This window comes from Penicillium psychrosexuale, assembly GCF_028828465.1.
Source record: "Penicillium psychrosexuale strain IBT 29551 chromosome Unknown utg000001l, whole genome shotgun sequence".
In the NCBI taxonomy this organism is placed as follows: Eukaryota; Fungi; Ascomycota; class Eurotiomycetes; order Eurotiales; family Aspergillaceae; genus Penicillium; species Penicillium psychrosexuale.
In genome coordinates this window covers 1756595-1774541 of record NW_026643186.1, presented here as the reverse complement: position 1 = coordinate 1774541, position 17947 = coordinate 1756595, and the positions used below count along the sequence as shown (strand labels likewise).

General features: G+C 46.2%; 8 protein-coding genes across 8 annotated transcripts; 5 read left to right on the top strand and 3 right to left on the bottom strand.

Annotated features, from left to right (window-relative positions):
* Positions 1–1539: 1539 nt before the first annotated feature.
* Positions 1540–2496, bottom strand: N7518_000673 (alpha/beta hydrolase; the record flags this gene model as incomplete). The annotated part of the gene is made up of 1 exon (XM_057181601.1): positions 1540–2496. One exon carries the CDS (start codon positions 2494–2496, stop codon positions 1540–1542), a length of 957 nt encoding a protein of 318 aa, XP_057046951.1.
* Positions 2497–3040: 544 nt separating this feature from the next.
* N7518_000672 (cytochrome P450) lies at positions 3041–4444 on the top strand (the record flags this gene model as incomplete). The annotated part of the gene is made up of 2 exons (XM_057181600.1): positions 3041–4009; positions 4076–4444. 2 exons carry the CDS (start codon positions 3041–3043, stop codon positions 4442–4444), a joined length of 1338 nt encoding a protein of 445 aa, XP_057046950.1.
* An 851-nt stretch (positions 4445–5295) lies between these two features.
* On the top strand, positions 5296–6202 carry N7518_000671 (uncharacterized protein; the record flags this gene model as incomplete). The annotated part of the gene is made up of 2 exons (XM_057181599.1): positions 5296–5705; positions 5764–6202. 2 exons carry the CDS (start codon positions 5296–5298, stop codon positions 6200–6202), a joined length of 849 nt encoding a protein of 282 aa, XP_057046949.1.
* Positions 6203–7120: 918 nt separating this feature from the next.
* Positions 7121–8221, top strand: N7518_000670 (uncharacterized protein; the record flags this gene model as incomplete). The annotated part of the gene is made up of 4 exons (XM_057181598.1): positions 7121–7366; positions 7394–7497; positions 7555–7717; positions 7778–8221. Coding segments are annotated over 4 exons (957 nt in total), but the record flags the coding sequence as incomplete, so codon positions are not given.
* Positions 8222–9659: 1438 nt separating this feature from the next.
* Positions 9660–11015, bottom strand: N7518_000669 (uncharacterized protein; the record flags this gene model as incomplete). Its single annotated transcript, XM_057181597.1, has 4 exons — positions 9660–9855; positions 10112–10273; positions 10320–10397; positions 10450–11015. The coding sequence occupies 4 exons, from the start codon at positions 11013–11015 to the stop codon at positions 9660–9662; spliced, it is 1002 nt and encodes a 333-aa protein (XP_057046947.1).
* A 1296-nt stretch (positions 11016–12311) lies between these two features.
* On the top strand, positions 12312–13066 carry N7518_000668 (uncharacterized protein; the record flags this gene model as incomplete). The annotated part of the gene is made up of 2 exons (XM_057181596.1): positions 12312–12902; positions 12944–13066. The coding sequence occupies 2 exons, from the start codon at positions 12312–12314 to the stop codon at positions 13064–13066; spliced, it is 714 nt and encodes a 237-aa protein (XP_057046946.1).
* Positions 13067–13627: 561 nt separating this feature from the next.
* On the top strand, positions 13628–15354 carry N7518_000667 (glycoside hydrolase family 76 protein; the record flags this gene model as incomplete). Its single annotated transcript, XM_057181595.1, has 4 exons — positions 13628–13847; positions 13927–14171; positions 14221–14694; positions 14776–15354. 4 exons carry the CDS (start codon positions 13628–13630, stop codon positions 15352–15354), a joined length of 1518 nt encoding a protein of 505 aa, XP_057046945.1.
* A 263-nt stretch (positions 15355–15617) lies between these two features.
* N7518_000666 (uncharacterized protein) lies at positions 15618–16325 on the bottom strand (the record flags this gene model as incomplete). Its single annotated transcript, XM_057181594.1, has 1 exon — positions 15618–16325. One exon carries the CDS (start codon positions 16323–16325, stop codon positions 15618–15620), a length of 708 nt encoding a protein of 235 aa, XP_057046944.1.
* Between the last annotated feature and the right edge of the window lie 1622 nt (positions 16326–17947).

Sequence of the window (17947 nt, the reverse complement as noted above, 5' to 3'; positions counted from 1 at the left end):
AGATCGACAGAAGGTGATACCACAGAGGACAAGTCTTCTCAGGGAGGGAATGACTGCCCTAGCACCCGGGGCCGGAGGAACCCCGCGGGCAAAATCGAGAAAAGTTGCTCCACGGGACTGGGATATGTGACCAAGGCTTAACGGGGAGCTGAGAATCCCACAAGAGGCTGATCTCTCTGGGAAAGGCAACATGATCGCCTTCCAATGTACCGCAGAGTGTCAAAGTCAGGAAGATGTCGCTAGCCTAAGTAGAGATAAATAGAGGACCTGGGCCCATCCACTTGAAGCCGGGCAGATTGTCCAAACTTAGGTAGAAAGGCATTAAATCAGGAGAGTTCCTCGAGTCTCATATTCTGTAGGCTCATCTCCATTCGAAAAAATCTACCGCGGATTATCTGGATCATCGGAGAGCACTATTTTTACAGCGATTTCACTACTGTCACAGTGGGCTAATCCTAATTAGGATCCATCCCTCTCTAAAACGGGAAGTATCTAAATATAATCATCTGTGTTTTCCAAAACCCCAACCACCAAACTGTCAAGTAAAGGCTTGAACAGCTCTCGCTGCATTGAGCTACATATTATCCAGGTTAGGATTCTTCTAAGAACAGTGAGGTGTACTTATATTTGATACCAAAAAAAAAGAAATTATTGTGCATCATCCGTGAATCGAACACGGGCCTCGTCGATGGCAACGACGAATTCTACCACTAGACCAATGATGCTAGTTGATATATTAAGGTCGACTATTAGAATACAGAAGCTAACCATACTTTCCTCTTCCAATGTTAGTTTCTATTGACTGCTAGAACTGTTAGAACTGTTCTTTTATCTTTTTTATGATGCGGAAGCATACTAGATTATTTCTTTCTTTCAGTACGCGTAACATTCCTTATAAGGTAACTATTACATTCACACAAATACGAGTTTGATTGAGGAAATACATGTAGTGCCTAGGTATCTTTGTATTGACATGAACGAAATCAGCTTGGCGGCACAGTCAAAGTGTGAAATCCTGGCATATCACATGACTACGTAGTTACACGTGGGATATTCAGGTGCTCAAATATCATCCCGAAACCCCTAGGGAACTCTCATCAGCCATAATGTCAAAGTTCTCTATTGCAGAGAATATTCCCGGTGGGTCCATACGAGAAATGACCTTTTTCGACTCCTCCTTCTTCAAAGAGCCCAACAAAAGCCTCCCGACACCCGCACAGGTGTCCTAGATACATGCGTCAATTCTTAAATAGGTATAATGTAGGCAATACCCGCTAGCAATGATTCCAATTGCTGGTAGTTCTATCCGCTTAATCTAACAATGTCTTTTATGCCGAAGAACTGCGTCATAACACGCGGTAAATACCCCCTGGACCGTTTCCAATAGATCCTCGGAAGAGGTAGTATTTAATGAACTTTCCATCTTGTTATCATTTTGTCACCCTCGCTACTTCTCAGGTTACCCATACGACAGAAATCCTTGAACTTTTTGATGAATATCCGTTGAGCTAATATCAAAAATACATTAATTGATCCTACCTAAGTAGACCTCCAGAGCCTCCTCCCCCATGTAAATACAAGTATACACCTTCCTAATATATGACCAATAACCAGCGGGAGTCCAAAGCTGAACCATGTGAAAGGCTGCGTGATCATGGCCCTCGGCGCTACTATCGCATCGCAAAGGCCATTTGCTGTAGCTTGATTTACCCCTAGCTTCCCCGTAAACGCCTCAACAGCCTCCAGCATGATCATGACTGTCATTTCTGGTTGACTCAGAAAGGGCGAATGACTCGTTTGAAGCTCCCTATGCTCCACTATGCCACCAATTTCCTTTGCCATGCCAATATTTATGCGTTGTACCACTACCGGCAAACCTCGGTCCTCGACGGTGCCAATATACCAAACAGGTACATCTCTCCAACCGGCGTATGAGTATTCCCCGCCCTCGAACAGTGCTTTGAGGCTTTGCGTAGTAAGTTGCGAAACCCAGAATTCCGCCTCTTCTGCTGGCAAGTCGTGATAGAAGAGCTCACGTGGTGAAGTGACAAGTTCGGCATATCCGGTCTCATTGTTGACCCGCCAGAATGGAGGGGGATGGCCGAAAAACGGATCCATGAAGGCAAGTCCACTCAGGGTAAACCCAGAGGCTATGAGAATTAGGCCAATAATGTAGCCCGTTGTCGAGGTTTGATTTTGGTTTTCGGTGAAGTCTGGCTGCGTGAGACCCTTGATGGCACTATTGCCAACCATGCCGCCATAGGAGTGCGCAACGACGACGACATTGCGACCGTGGACTGTCTCGGACAGAATAGCTTCACGTGCAGCATCAAGATCATCTTTGAAGGTTGCAGCTGGGTTTCCCGTCGTCGAAGGTAGAGTTATGGAGATGCATTTCAACTTATGCTGATCTTGGAGGAGCTTGATGACCTTATTGTAGCATGTAGGTTTATGCCAGGCGCCAGGTATGAAGACGAGCGTCGGTAGAGTGGACATTTCAGAGTGTAGGCGATACTCCCAGAAATGTTGTACGTTTATTTCTGTAGGATATATCCAGGGCTTGGATGAGAATTAAGCCGAAGACATAGGTGGAGTCACGTACTTTCATTGGTCAATGCGGTTCCTGCGGCTCCGATGATCGTCGGATCCGATGCCAGGCGGCTCCGTTCTGCACAACATACCAAGAGGGTTCTATCAATCGTATGGCAATTTGTTATAGAGGTTGAAATAAAGATGACCTTAGTTATTCATATATATTGATATATACTGTATCTCGAATTTTGGGACACAAATATATACTCTTCTTTTCTTGAGTCTTCTGTTATTGTGAACAATACCAAGAGCCTGAAGGCAACAAACCGTCGAAATCATGTTGACAACCATTTTTCTCCTTGCTATACTCTTTTTCTCCATTTCCTTCTTAAATATCATTCGGACCCTCTATTTCCATCCACTTAGCAACCTCCCCGGTCCGAAAATATGGGTTGCCTTTCCTATCACTCGTTTTATTGCCCTTTCCCAGGGTCGATTGGAAACCAAAATGCGAGATTTTCACGAAAGATACGGTGAAGTCGTTCGCTTTGGCCCAAACGAAGTCTCTTTCATCACCGCTCAGGCATGGAAAGACATATATGGTCATGGCCATCGGCAACTACCAAAGGTGCTGCATTCAACCAGTAACCCGTCCGACATTATTAGTGCCAACGATGCAGATCATAGCCGTCTTCGCAGGTCCTTGGCACATGCCTTTTCTGCGAAAGGCCTGCAATCCCAGGAGCCCATAATCACGAAATATGTGGATCTCTTGATTGAAAAGCTGAGAATCATTGCCGCCTCGCCCATTCCGGAAGCCGATATGGTAAAATGGTACAACTTGACCACTTTCGACATACTTGGAGATCTCGCCTTTGGCGAGCCATTTGGAGGATTGGAATCTTCTAAATATCATTACTGGGTATCGACCATCTTTCAGGCAATCCGAGGCATGTCCCTTGTGAGCTTCAAAGATGCCTATCCGTTTTTGTTCAGAATATTGTCTCTCTTTGTTGATTCGAAAAGCCTGATGAGTGCACGGAAAAGACAAATCGAATTTAGCCGAGCCACTATCCAGAAACGTCTCCAATTTCAGGGTGACAGAGAATGCACAGACTTCATTGACAGCATGCTGCGGCAACGCGGAGATTCAAACAACGAGATTACCGAGGAGGAGTTAGAAGCGAACTCTAACGTTTTGGTCATTGGTGGCAGCGAGACGACAGCTACTTTACTTTCTGGAATTACTTACTGGCTGCTGCGAACGCCACACGCCATGGAAAAACTCACTCGTGAAATAAGATCTGCTATGAAGACCGAGAAGCATATCACAATCTCAAGCACCGCAAATCTGCCATACATGCTCGCATGTCTCAAGGAGGCATTGCGAATTTATCCACCAGCGCCCTCTGGACAGCAGCGGATAACGCTTGGGCCTGGGCCAACCAACATTTCGGGCTACGTCGTGCCCCCAAATGTAAGCACCGTAATTCAATTGATATTCCTGTTTTCTTTCCACCGAACAATGGCTGATGTTTAGCAGACGAAAGTATCGGTCCATCAATATGCCGCATATCAGTCACCCATGAACTTTTATGCTCCAGACAAGTTTATGCCCGAGCGTTGGCTAGAGGATGCCAGAGATGACCCATCCTCGCCTTTCTACAACGATAATCGAGACATCCTCCAGCCGTTCTCAGTGGGACCAAGGAACTGCATCGGGAGAGAACTAGCATATAGCGAGTCACGAGTGATTCTTGCACGGGTCCTTTGGAGCTTTGACTTGAAACTTCATGAGAAAAGCGGGGAATGGGACAGACAGCGTTCTTACTTATTATGGGAGAAGCCTCCGTTAATTTGTAAGTTGAAGCTGAGTGATAAAGATATCTGGAGAACAGCCCATGAGACCTAGCTGGGCTTTTGCTAAGCAAAATCAATTCAGCGTGGATTGGGCGCCCGCCCTTCACTTATATATTTCGTTATAGTTATGTAGACAGCATATTCTCTTCAACGTACTCTGAACAAAAAATTATAGTAATCTCATTTCCTTGCAATAATCTGTCTGTCTTTACAGCCACTGGGAACTCATGTTCTCTAATAAAAGGGGGTTTCATATTCTTCCTTGGACAGATTTCGATACTTCTAAAAAGCTGGACAAGGGCTGCCTATTAACGGACCCGACGTACCCGGTCCCAGATGCTGTCTTTCCACTGTTCTGATCAGTGCCAGTTCCCTAGGCTGCAGCACTACTGTCAGGCAGTTTCGGATGATCAATCAAATCGCTGCGATAGAGAAAGGGATGGAATCGAGGACATCTGATTGGTAAGAAAATGAGACCAAGCATCTCGATGTGGAGATTTTAATTTCCGTCATCACGTGACATGAGACCGAATCGACAGCGAGTTTACCTACTTCACCGTGCACACCTGGGAATATTGTATATCGTAGAAGTGATACGTACTCTTAGTCCTGCACAGCTCAAAAAAACATCAAAAACATCAGTTTGGCCTCATCTATGGCCCCATCCGATTTTTTCGCTGTGGGTCTTGCGGCTTAAATTTCGGAACCGCCCCTTAAATTTGGGGCTAGTAGTATCTACTTTTGTAATTGTTGAAAATTATGGGTATTTATAGGCCGCGACCACCCCAGTTCACTTTCGCACGGAGTCTATTCTTTCTGTCACCGGAGACGCGCCTCATTTCTCACCTTTCATCTGTTTTATCGCTCTTTGGAATTCTTGACAAAACGATACCCACCACCATAATGTTACGCCTCTTCGCGTTTGCCGCTGCTTTGGGCCAGGCGACTGCTACCTTCAGTCTCGATACTGCCGGTCCTAGTTGGGACTATACAACCAAGGACTTGGCAAAGACAACATCACAGGCTTGCAAAGACGCCTACAGCGCCAGTATCAACTGCGATGAAACTCTCCTCAAGATCGTGGCGTCTATGGATCCTGACTTTGACCCGCAATCTTCGGATTTGGAAGCTATGTGCACCGCGACATGCAGTAGTTCATTGTCGCAGTACATCAAGGATGTTAATGCCGCGTGCAGCAAGGATGGCGACCTAGCCGGACTTGCCAGCGGCAATAATTTGATTTACGAGGCTCCCGTTGCCACCGTGGGCGAGGTTTTCCAGTACAAATACGGCCAAGCTTGTGCCAAAAGTGGGTGAGTTCGATACATTGTGGTTTCCTTACGGTATATACATATATTGATATTCTCGCAGGTCTGATTACTGCTTCTTGACCTATCCCGCCAGTGACGATTGGGCCAGAGAAGACTTCCCATGTAGCGACGAGTGTGCAATCAAGTTCTACCAAAACGCACACAAGCAACCTGGCTCGGGATATTTCTTCAGCTACTTTGTTCTTGTCAACCAATCATCATACTGGGAGGAAACCTTTGCCGGTGGATGGGAGACTGTGGTTCAATGCGGCGATGGTGGAAGCGATGCAAGCTCCGCTAGCACGAGCGCAAGTTCGACAAAGACCGATGTCGTTGATATTTCATCTTCAACCAGCCCAATTAGCACCAAAATGGCTGGTTCAACCCCCTCAACGCCGATTGCATCGATGACATCCACCGCACCGGTTCGGTCTGCCTCTGAGGCTACTTCAACCACGGCAACTAGTGGCGCTTCGAGGCTCAGAGTTCCCTTTTTTTGAGATTTAGCCATAAATGTGCACCCTTTATATTTTCTAACCTAATATAACGATGAAATCTTGAAGCTTGTTTCGAGGATCCAGGTCGATCCCCCTGGGCCCATGTCCTGACTCACAAAGCTTGAAAATTTAGACCGAGTCTTCTATGACTACAACATTCTAAGTAAATCAACCAATAATATGTAACTATTGCAGTGGGGAAAATCGGAATCCCTACCTGCCATCTGCAAAGTATTTGATCATGACTACTACCAAACCGCAGCCAGGTTGACCCAACAATGGGCTCTACAGAAGTTGATGGTTGCTTCGCTGGCCTACGCAGGCGTTTCCACAGCAAATAGCGCCATTGTCGCAAGGGCCATCGAGGAGCTAACGATAAATGCCCAAAGCATCGAGGTGCCGAAGTTGATAACCCCTAAAGATCCTGAAAGATTGATGATGACTATTAAAATTTTAAATATATTATAACATGGAGCAAGATGCATGTTTGATACCCAAAACTGTTCCCAATTCTTTTTGAAAGCATGGAGATTTGAGAAATGAGAGCGTGCGTTAGTACGAACTGGCCTGGAACCGTAATTTTCTACTTGTCGCTCATACTTTATCAGTCTCTCTAGATGAAACTCATTGCCACTATGAATAAATCAAAAGATATGCGGTTAGTTGCAAGCCCTAATAGAGCGCCAAGGCTTCATAGCTAGTATGTACTTACATGCGGTCACCTGATATTCGGGTATGAATACCCCACAGTAGTGAGACTGTTGATAATTTTGACGAGCACTTCAGGAGGAAGATTTTGTAACGGCATTCTTCGTGATATGAGACTTCTCCTGGGAAACAAATGCGACTGAAAAAAGCGGAACATGGGTAAAAGTTGTAGAGGAAAGAAACTGTCAAGGAGTACTCCGTAATGATACAGGGGATGTTGTGGCCTTGTCGCACCAAAATCGAGGGCTGCATAGTATCAGCGATGTCTCCAATCGCCAAAAATATCATGAATTTCAGCTTGGTCGGGAAGGACAGGAGAGTTTTACAGTCCAGCTGCAGGCTGGTCAGAACATGCTGCTTGAAATCTTGGCCAACCCCTCTCTAGGAGGCTATTATCGTCGCCTAGTCTTGTATGGGAGTGAAACGGGCTCCGGCTTTCCTCCCTACGAATCCGAGCCCGTTCCCTAACGATCGTTTTCTCCAGAGGATATCTACAGACTCAAGCAGGCCCTCAAGAAGGCTGGCGTAGAAAAAGTCCAAGATCGAGAATCTATCCTATCTATCCTTTGGCAAGATCCGCTCTACTTTAGGTAATTATTTTCCCTCCATACACGTCTCCTAATATTATATGACTTACTCTGAAATAGATCTCCCTCTTATCCGAAAGCAATCGAGTTTAGAGATGCGCTTATTATGATGCTAGCCGCAAATGCCCCTAACCTTGAATCCCTATCTATGTATCCCCTAGAATTCCCTCAAAACATGCTTAAGCCACTTCTCCAGCGAGCTTCTAAAGTAGTACCCGGCTTAGTTCTATACTGCCAAAACCTTAAGGAGATCAACTTCTACCTAGATAATGCTCGAAACTAGGGCACGATATATGTGGAAGATCCATACTACAATCGCCTAAACGTGGTACGAAAACTGCCAGCTATTGAATCCGTCGCTTTTAGATTAGCATCGTGGGATAATAACGCTGGACTACCACTTCCACCGCACTGCGCCAATTATAGCAAGATTAGCTTTATACACTCCTTGATGCAGGAACATGATCTTTGTCGAATCATTGAGTCGTTAAAAACACTAAAGAGCTTTACTTTCACTGTAGATGGGCGAAAGGACCCGGAAGGGGGTATTACTATACTAAGCGTGGCGCCATTACTTCAGTCCCTTTGGTTTCATCGATATACCTTAGAGGTACTGGATCTTGATATGGAATCTTGTACGAATTGGCAAGAGTTTTATGATACGAATTACCAGCTGGATGAGAACGAAGGGCTCGATGAGGATGAACAGAAATTTTATAAAGAATAATACGCAGATGAGCTTCGTGATCTAGCCACTCACAAGCTAGAAGTTCCACCGTCCTGTATCTCATTGAAAGATTTCCCGAAACTCAAGAGTCTCAGTCTCGGTGTCTACACTCTATGCTATCTTACGCGGGGTGTAGGATCCAGCCAGGATAGATTGTCGGATTAGCCCTCAATCCTTCAATCTAGCTGATCATTTACCTCCTAATCTCGAATTTCTGCGTGTTTATGGACGGGGAGAGGGGCCGCATGGTTTCAAGTCGTCTGTCCTAGAGTCTGATCTGGATGTGGATGCTCAACTTGAACGACTATCGCGCGAAAGGGATTCCAAATCATTGAAGATCCTTAAAGGCATTGCTACTCCTATTCTAAATGGAAAGGTAGTGAATGACTGGGCAGATAATAACGATCGAACGCTTATTGGAAGGATCCAGATGATAACAGATTTGACGATGAGGAGCGTATTATGCTGGAAGCGGAGGAAAAGTACAGGAAAGTATTTGCTTGCATGAAGGACAGCGACCCCTACAAGCCTATGTTAGCTCGATATCTAGCCACATTATCTAAAAAATAGGAATATATTTGCCACCCGCCAGAATAGTTGGGGAGAATTATAAAGTGATTAATTCTTTTATCTTTGTACCATTCTTATAGGCGGTATGTATATTCCAGCAGAAATCTCGCTCCCGGGTACTACTGAAAGCCCTAAAAAGTGTCAACCAGAAATGACGCACTTCCGTACGTTCTTTACTTCCAGTGTTGTATTACTAGGGCGATTGTCACCGGGTTCTCACCCAGATTCTCACCCTGTCTATAGCATACCTTCTCACCCCCGGTCGCGTGACCATAAAGCGGCGCTCACCCAATTCTTACCCTGCCTATCATTGTTGTACTCAGCCCTTTCTACAACCTAAATCTCTCACTCTATATACCTCTCCTACGAATACCATGATACATACGACCATAGGGTGTGGAAAACAGGGCTTCCCGTCCGCTCAGCCGTACTTAAGCCACACGCCGGTGAGTTAGTAGTTGGGTGGGTGACCACCAGCGAATCCTCACTGTTGTATGTTTTTGGCTTTTTATTTTTGCCACATAATCTATTTTCTTTACACGGCGATTCTCAATATGCCCTTGACATCTGAGCGGCACTCGAGGGTGAGCGCGGGGTGATGGGTGAGAAGTCTAGGGACTAGGGTGAGAGAAGCGGGAATATTGTGATGACGACCGTGCCACAACTCTCAAAATGCTTTATAGTCTCCTCGGCGACAGTTTTGCGCAGAGGGTATGTACTGCCCATGGTCGCGGCTGCAACGCAAAAAAAGAGAGCAGGCCCTTGGTCCCTGAGGCGCGCGGCTGTCTTGTCGTGTGCAATATATATGAAAAGGAACTTGGGCACCAAGTCAAGATGGAATGTCGTAACCAAGCGTTCAGCCTCGGCGTCACTTAAAAGCTCTCACTGGATCGAGGCCATTGGACGGGTCACTAGCAGCATCTAGCAGTGCGGCAATGTCCGTCGAGTTCAGTTCGGAATCACGAGACCAACCCGGGTCGTTGGCGAGCGGATTGGGCTGCCCATTATGTCGGGTCAAATCAGCCAGCTGTGATGCCAGCTGGTCAACCTTCTGACAATTGGCACTGTGGAGATTGAATCTGGTAACAGATCAAGAGGTCGTCAATACGGATAATATTATTGTAGCCAATGGAAAAAATAATTCTAGTGCAGGAGAACATCACGATGTCAAGTTTTCAATTCTTGGATGCCAACAGTGTGCGTTCGTGAGATGATACTTCAAGTCATCCGTGATATGAAATATGGTCTGATCGATATGTTCTTTAAGCTAGTTGGTCAACTGCACGAGATGAAGCGACAGGGATTGCCCCTCCTTCTCACCACCTCCAGCCATGTTCTCCAAATTCGACATCCTTTGCCATGGTAGGAAGGTATTCATCGTCTTTCGGGGAGTCTAGGACCAGGAAAAACATCACGAAGTAGGAGTCCTTCCATTTCATCTCTGGGGGGATACGGGCAGCGCTTCTGAAACCGGAGATTTTACTATACGTTATTAGCTTGAGATTATAAGAGATATAGTCGAACATACACAGCACCTGTCTTCATATCGAGTATGATCTTTGACGGGGACGCCGGAACCGGTTGATATCCAACCTTTAGAACGTCCCTAATTCTAGTTAGCGGCAAGTACATGATAATCAACCCACTGAGTAACAAACATATAGGCCTTTCGGAGGTTTGCACGGACGACATCTCGTTTCCCGCGGGAGAGATTCCAGAACTTCTGAATATCAAGAGGATCCCCTGCGACCTTTTCCCATACAAGGTAGAGGATATACCCGCCGGGGACAAGGTCGGTTTCTTCCTGCGTGCTGGCATGATATCCAAGGAGTTTAGGGGTAGTAGTAAAGTTATTCGCTGTGAAATACTTTAAGGCAGATAGCTCCACGTAGTCGCGTGACTTCCAGGCCTGTGCCTTCCGATCGTCCGAGCTATCAAGTTCAGTACCAGATAGGGGAACCTGTTTGTAGATACGCATGAAGGCGATATCCTCGGTACCTGAACGGCGACAAAGATATTTTCCCGCGACATATGCCGGATGCATGCCAATGTTGAAATCCTTCTGGGTAACCGGAACTGATGCCTCACTCAACTTTTCTAATATGCGCCAGCGGCTAGTGGGATAGAGAGTAGCGCATTGTTTATCCGAAGGGTTCGGGCATGCTGCAGTGATCAATTCGTTGATCATCTTGGGAAGAACTGGACGAGCTTCGATTTCAGGCATCGTGAGCTTGGAAAAGAGAGATGGTGTCAAGAGGCTAGGAGAAGAGATGGCGATGCGGCAGTATTATACTTTCACTTCTGGGGAAAAGAAGAAGAGGGTAGTAAACATTAACCCGTGGACTAGTTGGTCGCCATACGTCATGTGATCCAAACACCCGACGAGGTATTGTGACACCATTGTGCATAATTGGATAGTTGTATGGGAGATAGAGACCGAGATTGAAACTACCTATAAGACACATCGTGAATGCATTCTGCGCATTAATTTCAAATTCACATTAATTCGTTCAAGGTTAACCTTTTTTTCCGTATTTTCCCGTATTTTTCTCATGTCTACCTAGAAGATAACTATACAAAAAAGCACATTAAAAGACTACCATCAAGCCAACTGGGTCATATGACAGGCTGCAAAAGTGGCCGACTATCCTTGTGTTCGTGAATCAAAAAGCAGGAAACCTAAAACCATACAGCATAGGGCAGCAAGAAAGAGGTTAAGTGTAGTTAGGGCCATTTTGAATTTACGTGAAAGGTACTATCTGCGGTTCATCTCAAACCAAAAGAGGACCTCCAGCTAGATAAAAACTAGCTGCAGAATGCCCCCACGATCATATCATGTAGCGGATAAGTCATTCATTATAGTAGGTAGTAGGGTGGCTGAAGGCGTATGTTCTGGGATTGGGTGCTTCAATGTCACTAATCATGGTGACCATCACGCCGGTGAATATTGATAACGAGGCTAGTACTAGTTGTTATTTAGTTTTCCTCTGCAGATAAAACAGTTATTGTTGAGACTGATAGGACCTGCTCCCTACCTTGTTTGGTCTTCCTTCTCTCTCTCTTAGCGAGCACACACAATACAACACATTGTTCTCTTTCTCATCAGTTATCCGGGTCGTGTAGCAGTTGTAGTATCTCGTCTAGGTGACAGGGGTAACCTAGGAGCCACTGTTTGTTTGTAGAATCCTAGAGGTATAATACCCAATGGTCAATGATATGGTTAATGATATGAGTGTTAAAGGTGCCTATAGCTACTGCCTGATTTCCCTTCAACTTCTCTTTCCATTCCGCCTTGCTCTTCTTCTCTGACTCTTTTAATACGCCGAGCTCTTAAGCCTCCCCTTCCTTCCATTGTTTCCCTCATTCAGCTATCTGCGCATCACGAAGCTTTTTTTGCACTCTAGATTGCCATAATCTACCATTTTCACTTTCAATCTTCTTCTCATCTCAGATGTGAGTCTTACTCAAGAGCCATTTGATTAGTATACTAATAAGAATCCCCTTTTAGTACCATCTCAACATGAAATCTCCCACGATTACAACGCAGGAGGCAGTCGAAAGTTGTCTCCCTGACCTTCTCAAGGCTACTCACAAAACCTTATCATCCGCAATACACAAAGTCAAATATATTGGCCCGCTATCTCAATGGCAGGACTTCGAGGAAGATGTCAAGAATAACAACCCCAAACGTTGGACCTCGGCTGTTATTGATTATCGTATCAGCAACCGCGATCTTCGGCAAGAGGAAGTCTATGTTGCCGACGAGACAGGTGTTCAAGGAAGGTTCCAACAGGCTGTAGGTCAAGTTCTCGGAGCTGTCTTTAGGGCGGAAAAGAAGAATCTCCGCTTTGGGAACTTTAAGTCTGCTGGCATTACCTACGACAAAACCCCGGGTATTGCTATGGTGTCTCCCAGATCCCCAGTTATGCTTCGAGCTGTCGGCGAGCTCAAAGTCCCCTGGGTCATGGCTCACAACCTGAGGAAACGGTACGGCGCCGATCAAGAACTGCGTTTAGCACTTGGACAAGTGCTCGAATATATGATTGACCTACGACTTCCTTATGTATTTCATTCTACCTATGAAGAAACCATCTTTTTGAGGCACGTCCAGGTTAACGGACAGTGGAGGTCGAATACTCACCCGTGATTCAGAGCACGGAGACTGATGTTTCACTAAAGAAGTGTTTTTGGCACCTATCATCGCTGGCACTCCAAGGGAATCCTGTTCAAAACCCCGCTTTGAAGGATGACTTGATCACTGACGAAATTCTTTGATTTAGTCCTATAAGCCAATTCTGCTTAATCCTCTTTCTTCCTTGCTCCTTTGTCTCTCTATGCTTGGTATCTTATTGAAATGCACTCTTTGGGAACTATGAGCTTTCTCTCAGGATATTGTTGAAAGTAAAGTTGCTAAAGATTGACCAGTAATTCAAGTTTCACCTGATTTTCCTATGTCGTTGACCCTGTCAGGTGCCAAGGGACCTCACAAGTCTTGGCTTTTGGTCGGCCCGTGGGATCCGGGCCGAGGGTGGACCTCAACCCTGGAAAGCCCTGCATGTGTGCATACGTGGGGCTTCGGCTTCCTTGAGTCGGACTTCTTATCGCAGGGCAAAGGAATTAAAGGGGGATTATGAAGATTGCGACGTTCACACCGCGGATAAGCTTTGGCCGTTGCAGCACGTTCGGAGGACAAGGACAAGACTGGCTATGTATACGATAACGAGCCTCAATGTCCCCGTAGATACCTCCGTTCAACGAATCATTTGGACAAGGGATTTGGTTGAAGAACATCCGAGGGTTTGGCCCCACTTCCTGAGCTAAATAAGGAAAGGCTTGATGCTTCGCTCGCTTCCCAGGCTGAAACATTTTCAAATCCCAGATTCCCACGAAATTCTTGTCTTTAACACAGCACCGGCCAATAAATCTGGTCCCTTGGCTACTCCCGGCAGCTGCAGTTACCCCGAGGACAATGAGGTTCAAAGGTGCCGGGCATATGGCCATAGTGGCGTTGCGCATTCTACTGTTTACAAATCAAGTCTTGGCGCTCAACCTGGATGTTAACAATCAGCGTAAGATAACTATGTTTTCATATCTTTCTAACGGTTGAGTTGCTAATTACATATATTTTCAATGAGTAGAATCCATCAAAGATGCCGGGAGCACCGCCGCCTACAACATGATGACATGGTACAAAGAAAATGGGACAGATAACCCGGGTTTCATCTCAAGATCTTGGTGGACAGGAGCTGCTTTGTTTCTAGCATGTCTCAATTATTGGCATGCTACAAACGACACAACCTACAACGACGAAGTCAGCATCGGATTACAACATCAGGGGGGTTCTGGCGGAGACTACATGCCTTCATGGGCAGTAGGCATAGTAAGTGTCTCTCTCAAGATATGTAGTCAAAGTGCTAACCGTTGCATAGGGAAATGATGATCAAATGTTCTGGGGCCTCGCGGCGATCACCGCAGCAGAATATAAATTCCCGAATCGTCCAAGTGGGGACACCTGGCTCACCCTTGCAGAGGGTGTTTTCAATGACCAGATATCGCCAGAAGGGAAGGGATGGGAGACGACTATTTGTGGAGGTGGCCTTCGCTGGCAGAAGGAGATATGGCAAAGTGGTTATACCATGAAGAACGCGGTGTCGAACGGTGGCTTTTTCATGCTCGCGGCTCGTCTCGCTTGGTATACCCAAAAGAACAACTACGCCACGTGGGCTGCGAAAGTCTACGACTGGTCTACGACGGTGAATTTGGTCAATAATAAAACCTGGGCAGTGGCAGATAGTGTCAGAGCAGGCTCTGGGGGTCCCAATGGCTGCAGTCTTCCTGACCACACCGAGTGGACCTACAACTATGGTACCTATATATCTGGTGCTGGCTATATGTATGCCTATGTAAGTATTTTTATCCCCCACCCTTTAGTAAATCAGAACTACACTCCTGTCTTGGCATGCTAATAACAAACCTCGTTGTAGACAAACGATACTAAATGGCTTAATATCACAAACAACCTAGTGGATTCATTGTTTACTACATTTTTCCTACCTCAACACGGAGGTGTGATTACAGACTGGGAGTGCGAAGCTTCGGACGAATGCTACAAAGATGCGAATGGTCCACTTTTCAAAGGCCTTACTGTGTCGTGGCTTGCAGATGTTGCATTGATCGTCCCTTCCCTCAGGGAGAAGATCCTACCCAAACTCCAAGTTTCTGCCCAGGGTGCTGCAAATTCATGCACCGGCAACAACCAAAACCTCTGTGGTAACCGCTGGTACGGCGGGTATGATGGGCAAAATTCAATGGAGAATGCAATGAGTGGTAGTCAGATAATGAGTGCTGTTATGCTGCAATTTCTAGGCACATCCTCAAAACCAGTCTCGACAGCAACAGGAGGAAACGGCACAAGCGACCCGAGTGCTGGTACTGGGGAAAGGTCGGGGCCTGCACCGTTGTCGCCTATCACAACGGCAGATAGAGCAGGAGCAGGAATCCTGACAGTGCTTTTCGTGGCTCTTATGTTAGGCGGAGTGGTCTTTTTGTTTATGGACCCCTGATCCTCCTGGGATGATATTCTAGCAACTAATCAAGAAGCGAAGCTTACGGGCCGACTTATATTTCAAGTTCTCACAATAAATTTTTTCTTTCCGTGATCTATTGACGCCGGACAGTTAAGAAATATCGAGATAAATGATCACGGGATCGAGTAGACGGCAGTGAGAAAATTATATTTCCCGAGAAAGTATCTATATTCTACAGTCTACTATAAAATATACCAACTACATACTAGATATTTATATATCAGTTCAACTGGTTGAATTCAAGCCCGGAGGTTGACGAAGATTTTGGAAATATTCACATTCGCCGGTGGTTTCGACCACACCTTTTCCACAACCTTGGAAACACTCTCGATTTGGATACCCCGGAACCCTTCAGTCGCCGAGCGTCTCATCATTTCTTCCGCCAACATCCTCATAAGCCCACGGCCGGAACAAGATTGGACGGTGTTGGTAGCGTTGCGCATCAGTACCTGTCCGCGACCAGTAGGCCTCCACGATGCAGGATCCCGCTGGTCTCGCCCCTCGAGGGCGTGGTATAGTGTTTCGAACATGGGCAGTGTTGCTATCAGAGGCTTTATCTGAACCATGTCTAGATCGTCGATGCCATCGTAAGCCATGGCAATTGAGACTAGTGGGAAGTCCATCTGCTCCGCAAGGTCGCTTTCCGTTGCACTTTCATCGTCCAGATTCCAGTACAGCTTGCCCCCCGTGACTGCAGACTCGGGTCGCTTGTATTGGTATTCTTTGTCGAAGATACCAAGTGACTTCCCTGAGTCAATCTGGTGTTTTATTAAATAGTACGAAGTCCGGAAAGTGTGATAGGCTCGCTGGGTCTTGTTCTCGGGATAGACGACCGACCAGAACGGGGAGTGGAATATATTTGTATGAGTGCAAATTGCCCGGGCCCATTCCTCATGTTCTGGCCCAAGAAGGCGAATTTCGTACTGCGGCGCCAGAGATAGGGTCATTTTGATCAAATTACCAAGCTGAGAATACGTGCATCAGATGTGGGAAAGAGGGGCTATTAATACTCGGGTTTCTAGCTGCAGTGTAACCATTGTCATTTCAGTACAGGGAGCTAGCTAGGTAGCTACGTGTTACAGGTATCTGATGCGTGGGATAGTGCCCCAAATTGCTTCCCGGTACCATTGACTTGGCCTGTGTTTCCTATGACACAGCATGGACTCCTCGCACGTTATTTTGACGAGTTGGATTCTCTGTAGAAAATATGGGAATCGGCTTTTGATGCAAGGGATTACTATCGCTCGCTACAAGAAGGGACCAGTCCTAACCTCATCCAAATTAGGAATGTAGAATGTATAGCGAGGGAAAAATAAACGCCTATAATGCACTATATCTTGAAAACATCATGGTCCTTCGGTGGCCCATCACCACATCCATTAATATCACATATCCCATATCCCATATATATCTCCTTCACTCTTCCTCGTTCACAAGTTCGCCCTGCACTCTCCGTTCCGGACGCGGACCAGCATTTCATATCTGCGTCTCGGTACTCAACACCCGGTTGAATAAAACGCAGAGTAGAATGCACCAATGTTGGACAAAGCAGTCCACTCTCTCTAGGAGCAAGGACTAGCAAAAGCCAGAACAATAAAGCGTAAAGAAAAAGTGCAGAAACGGCCCACCAACACCAGTGTCGACAATAAGCACCCGAAGCACGTTCATTGTGCACACCTCTTCAAATGGAAAAAAAGAACAACACCAAACCCCTCCAAAATCATAATGGCGCAGCCATATACCCGTTCTCACTCTCGCTTTCACTCTCATTTCCCCCCAAGTCACTCAAGTCCCGATTCCGATGGCCAGAATCAGACCACCGCCTCGCACCAGGCAAGACAGCAGATATACTGCCTGTTGAGTGCTTTTCACAAGTATAACCAACCAGGACAGTCTTTTCCTGTACTTCATGACCGCGCTGTCCATAAGCAGAGCATGGGTCGATCGAGTGCTCGAAGTAGAGGCATTTGCAAACGGAGTAACGTTCGACGACTTTGTAACACATTTCGCGTATGGTATATTGGATGGGATTTGGGGTGGGTTGAGGTTGGATGATGACTGTCGTTGTTCTGGGTTGTTTTTGAGAGCCGAAAGAGAAGAAGCGAACCAGCCGATTGAATGAATAGAAGAAAAATATAACAGAAAATAAAGCGGACAAGTATAGAAAGATAGGCTGGCGGAAGAATGACCCGAAAGGAAATCCGAGGGAGTGACTGGGTTGAAAGACTGAGGGGGTATATAGAGGAACTGGGGGTTATATATTTAGCGAGTATAGACCTGATATATTCACACATAATGCAATAACATATAAAATGATATAAAATAACATACAAAACCATATCCCGAGGGTCAGCCCTATGGGATGTAGCCCCAGGCAGAAACCAACGGGGCGCGCCCAATCGGCTAATAAGGAGGAGGAATTGGGAATTGTTACTCCACTACGTAGACAGGTACTGGCTATGGACGCGGGTCTACCTGTGTCTGCATGGGTCGGGTTTAGCAACGTATCCATTTTACCCCTCTATGCTGTACATAGCGGGTGACTATGGAGGATAGTGGGGGTGCGATA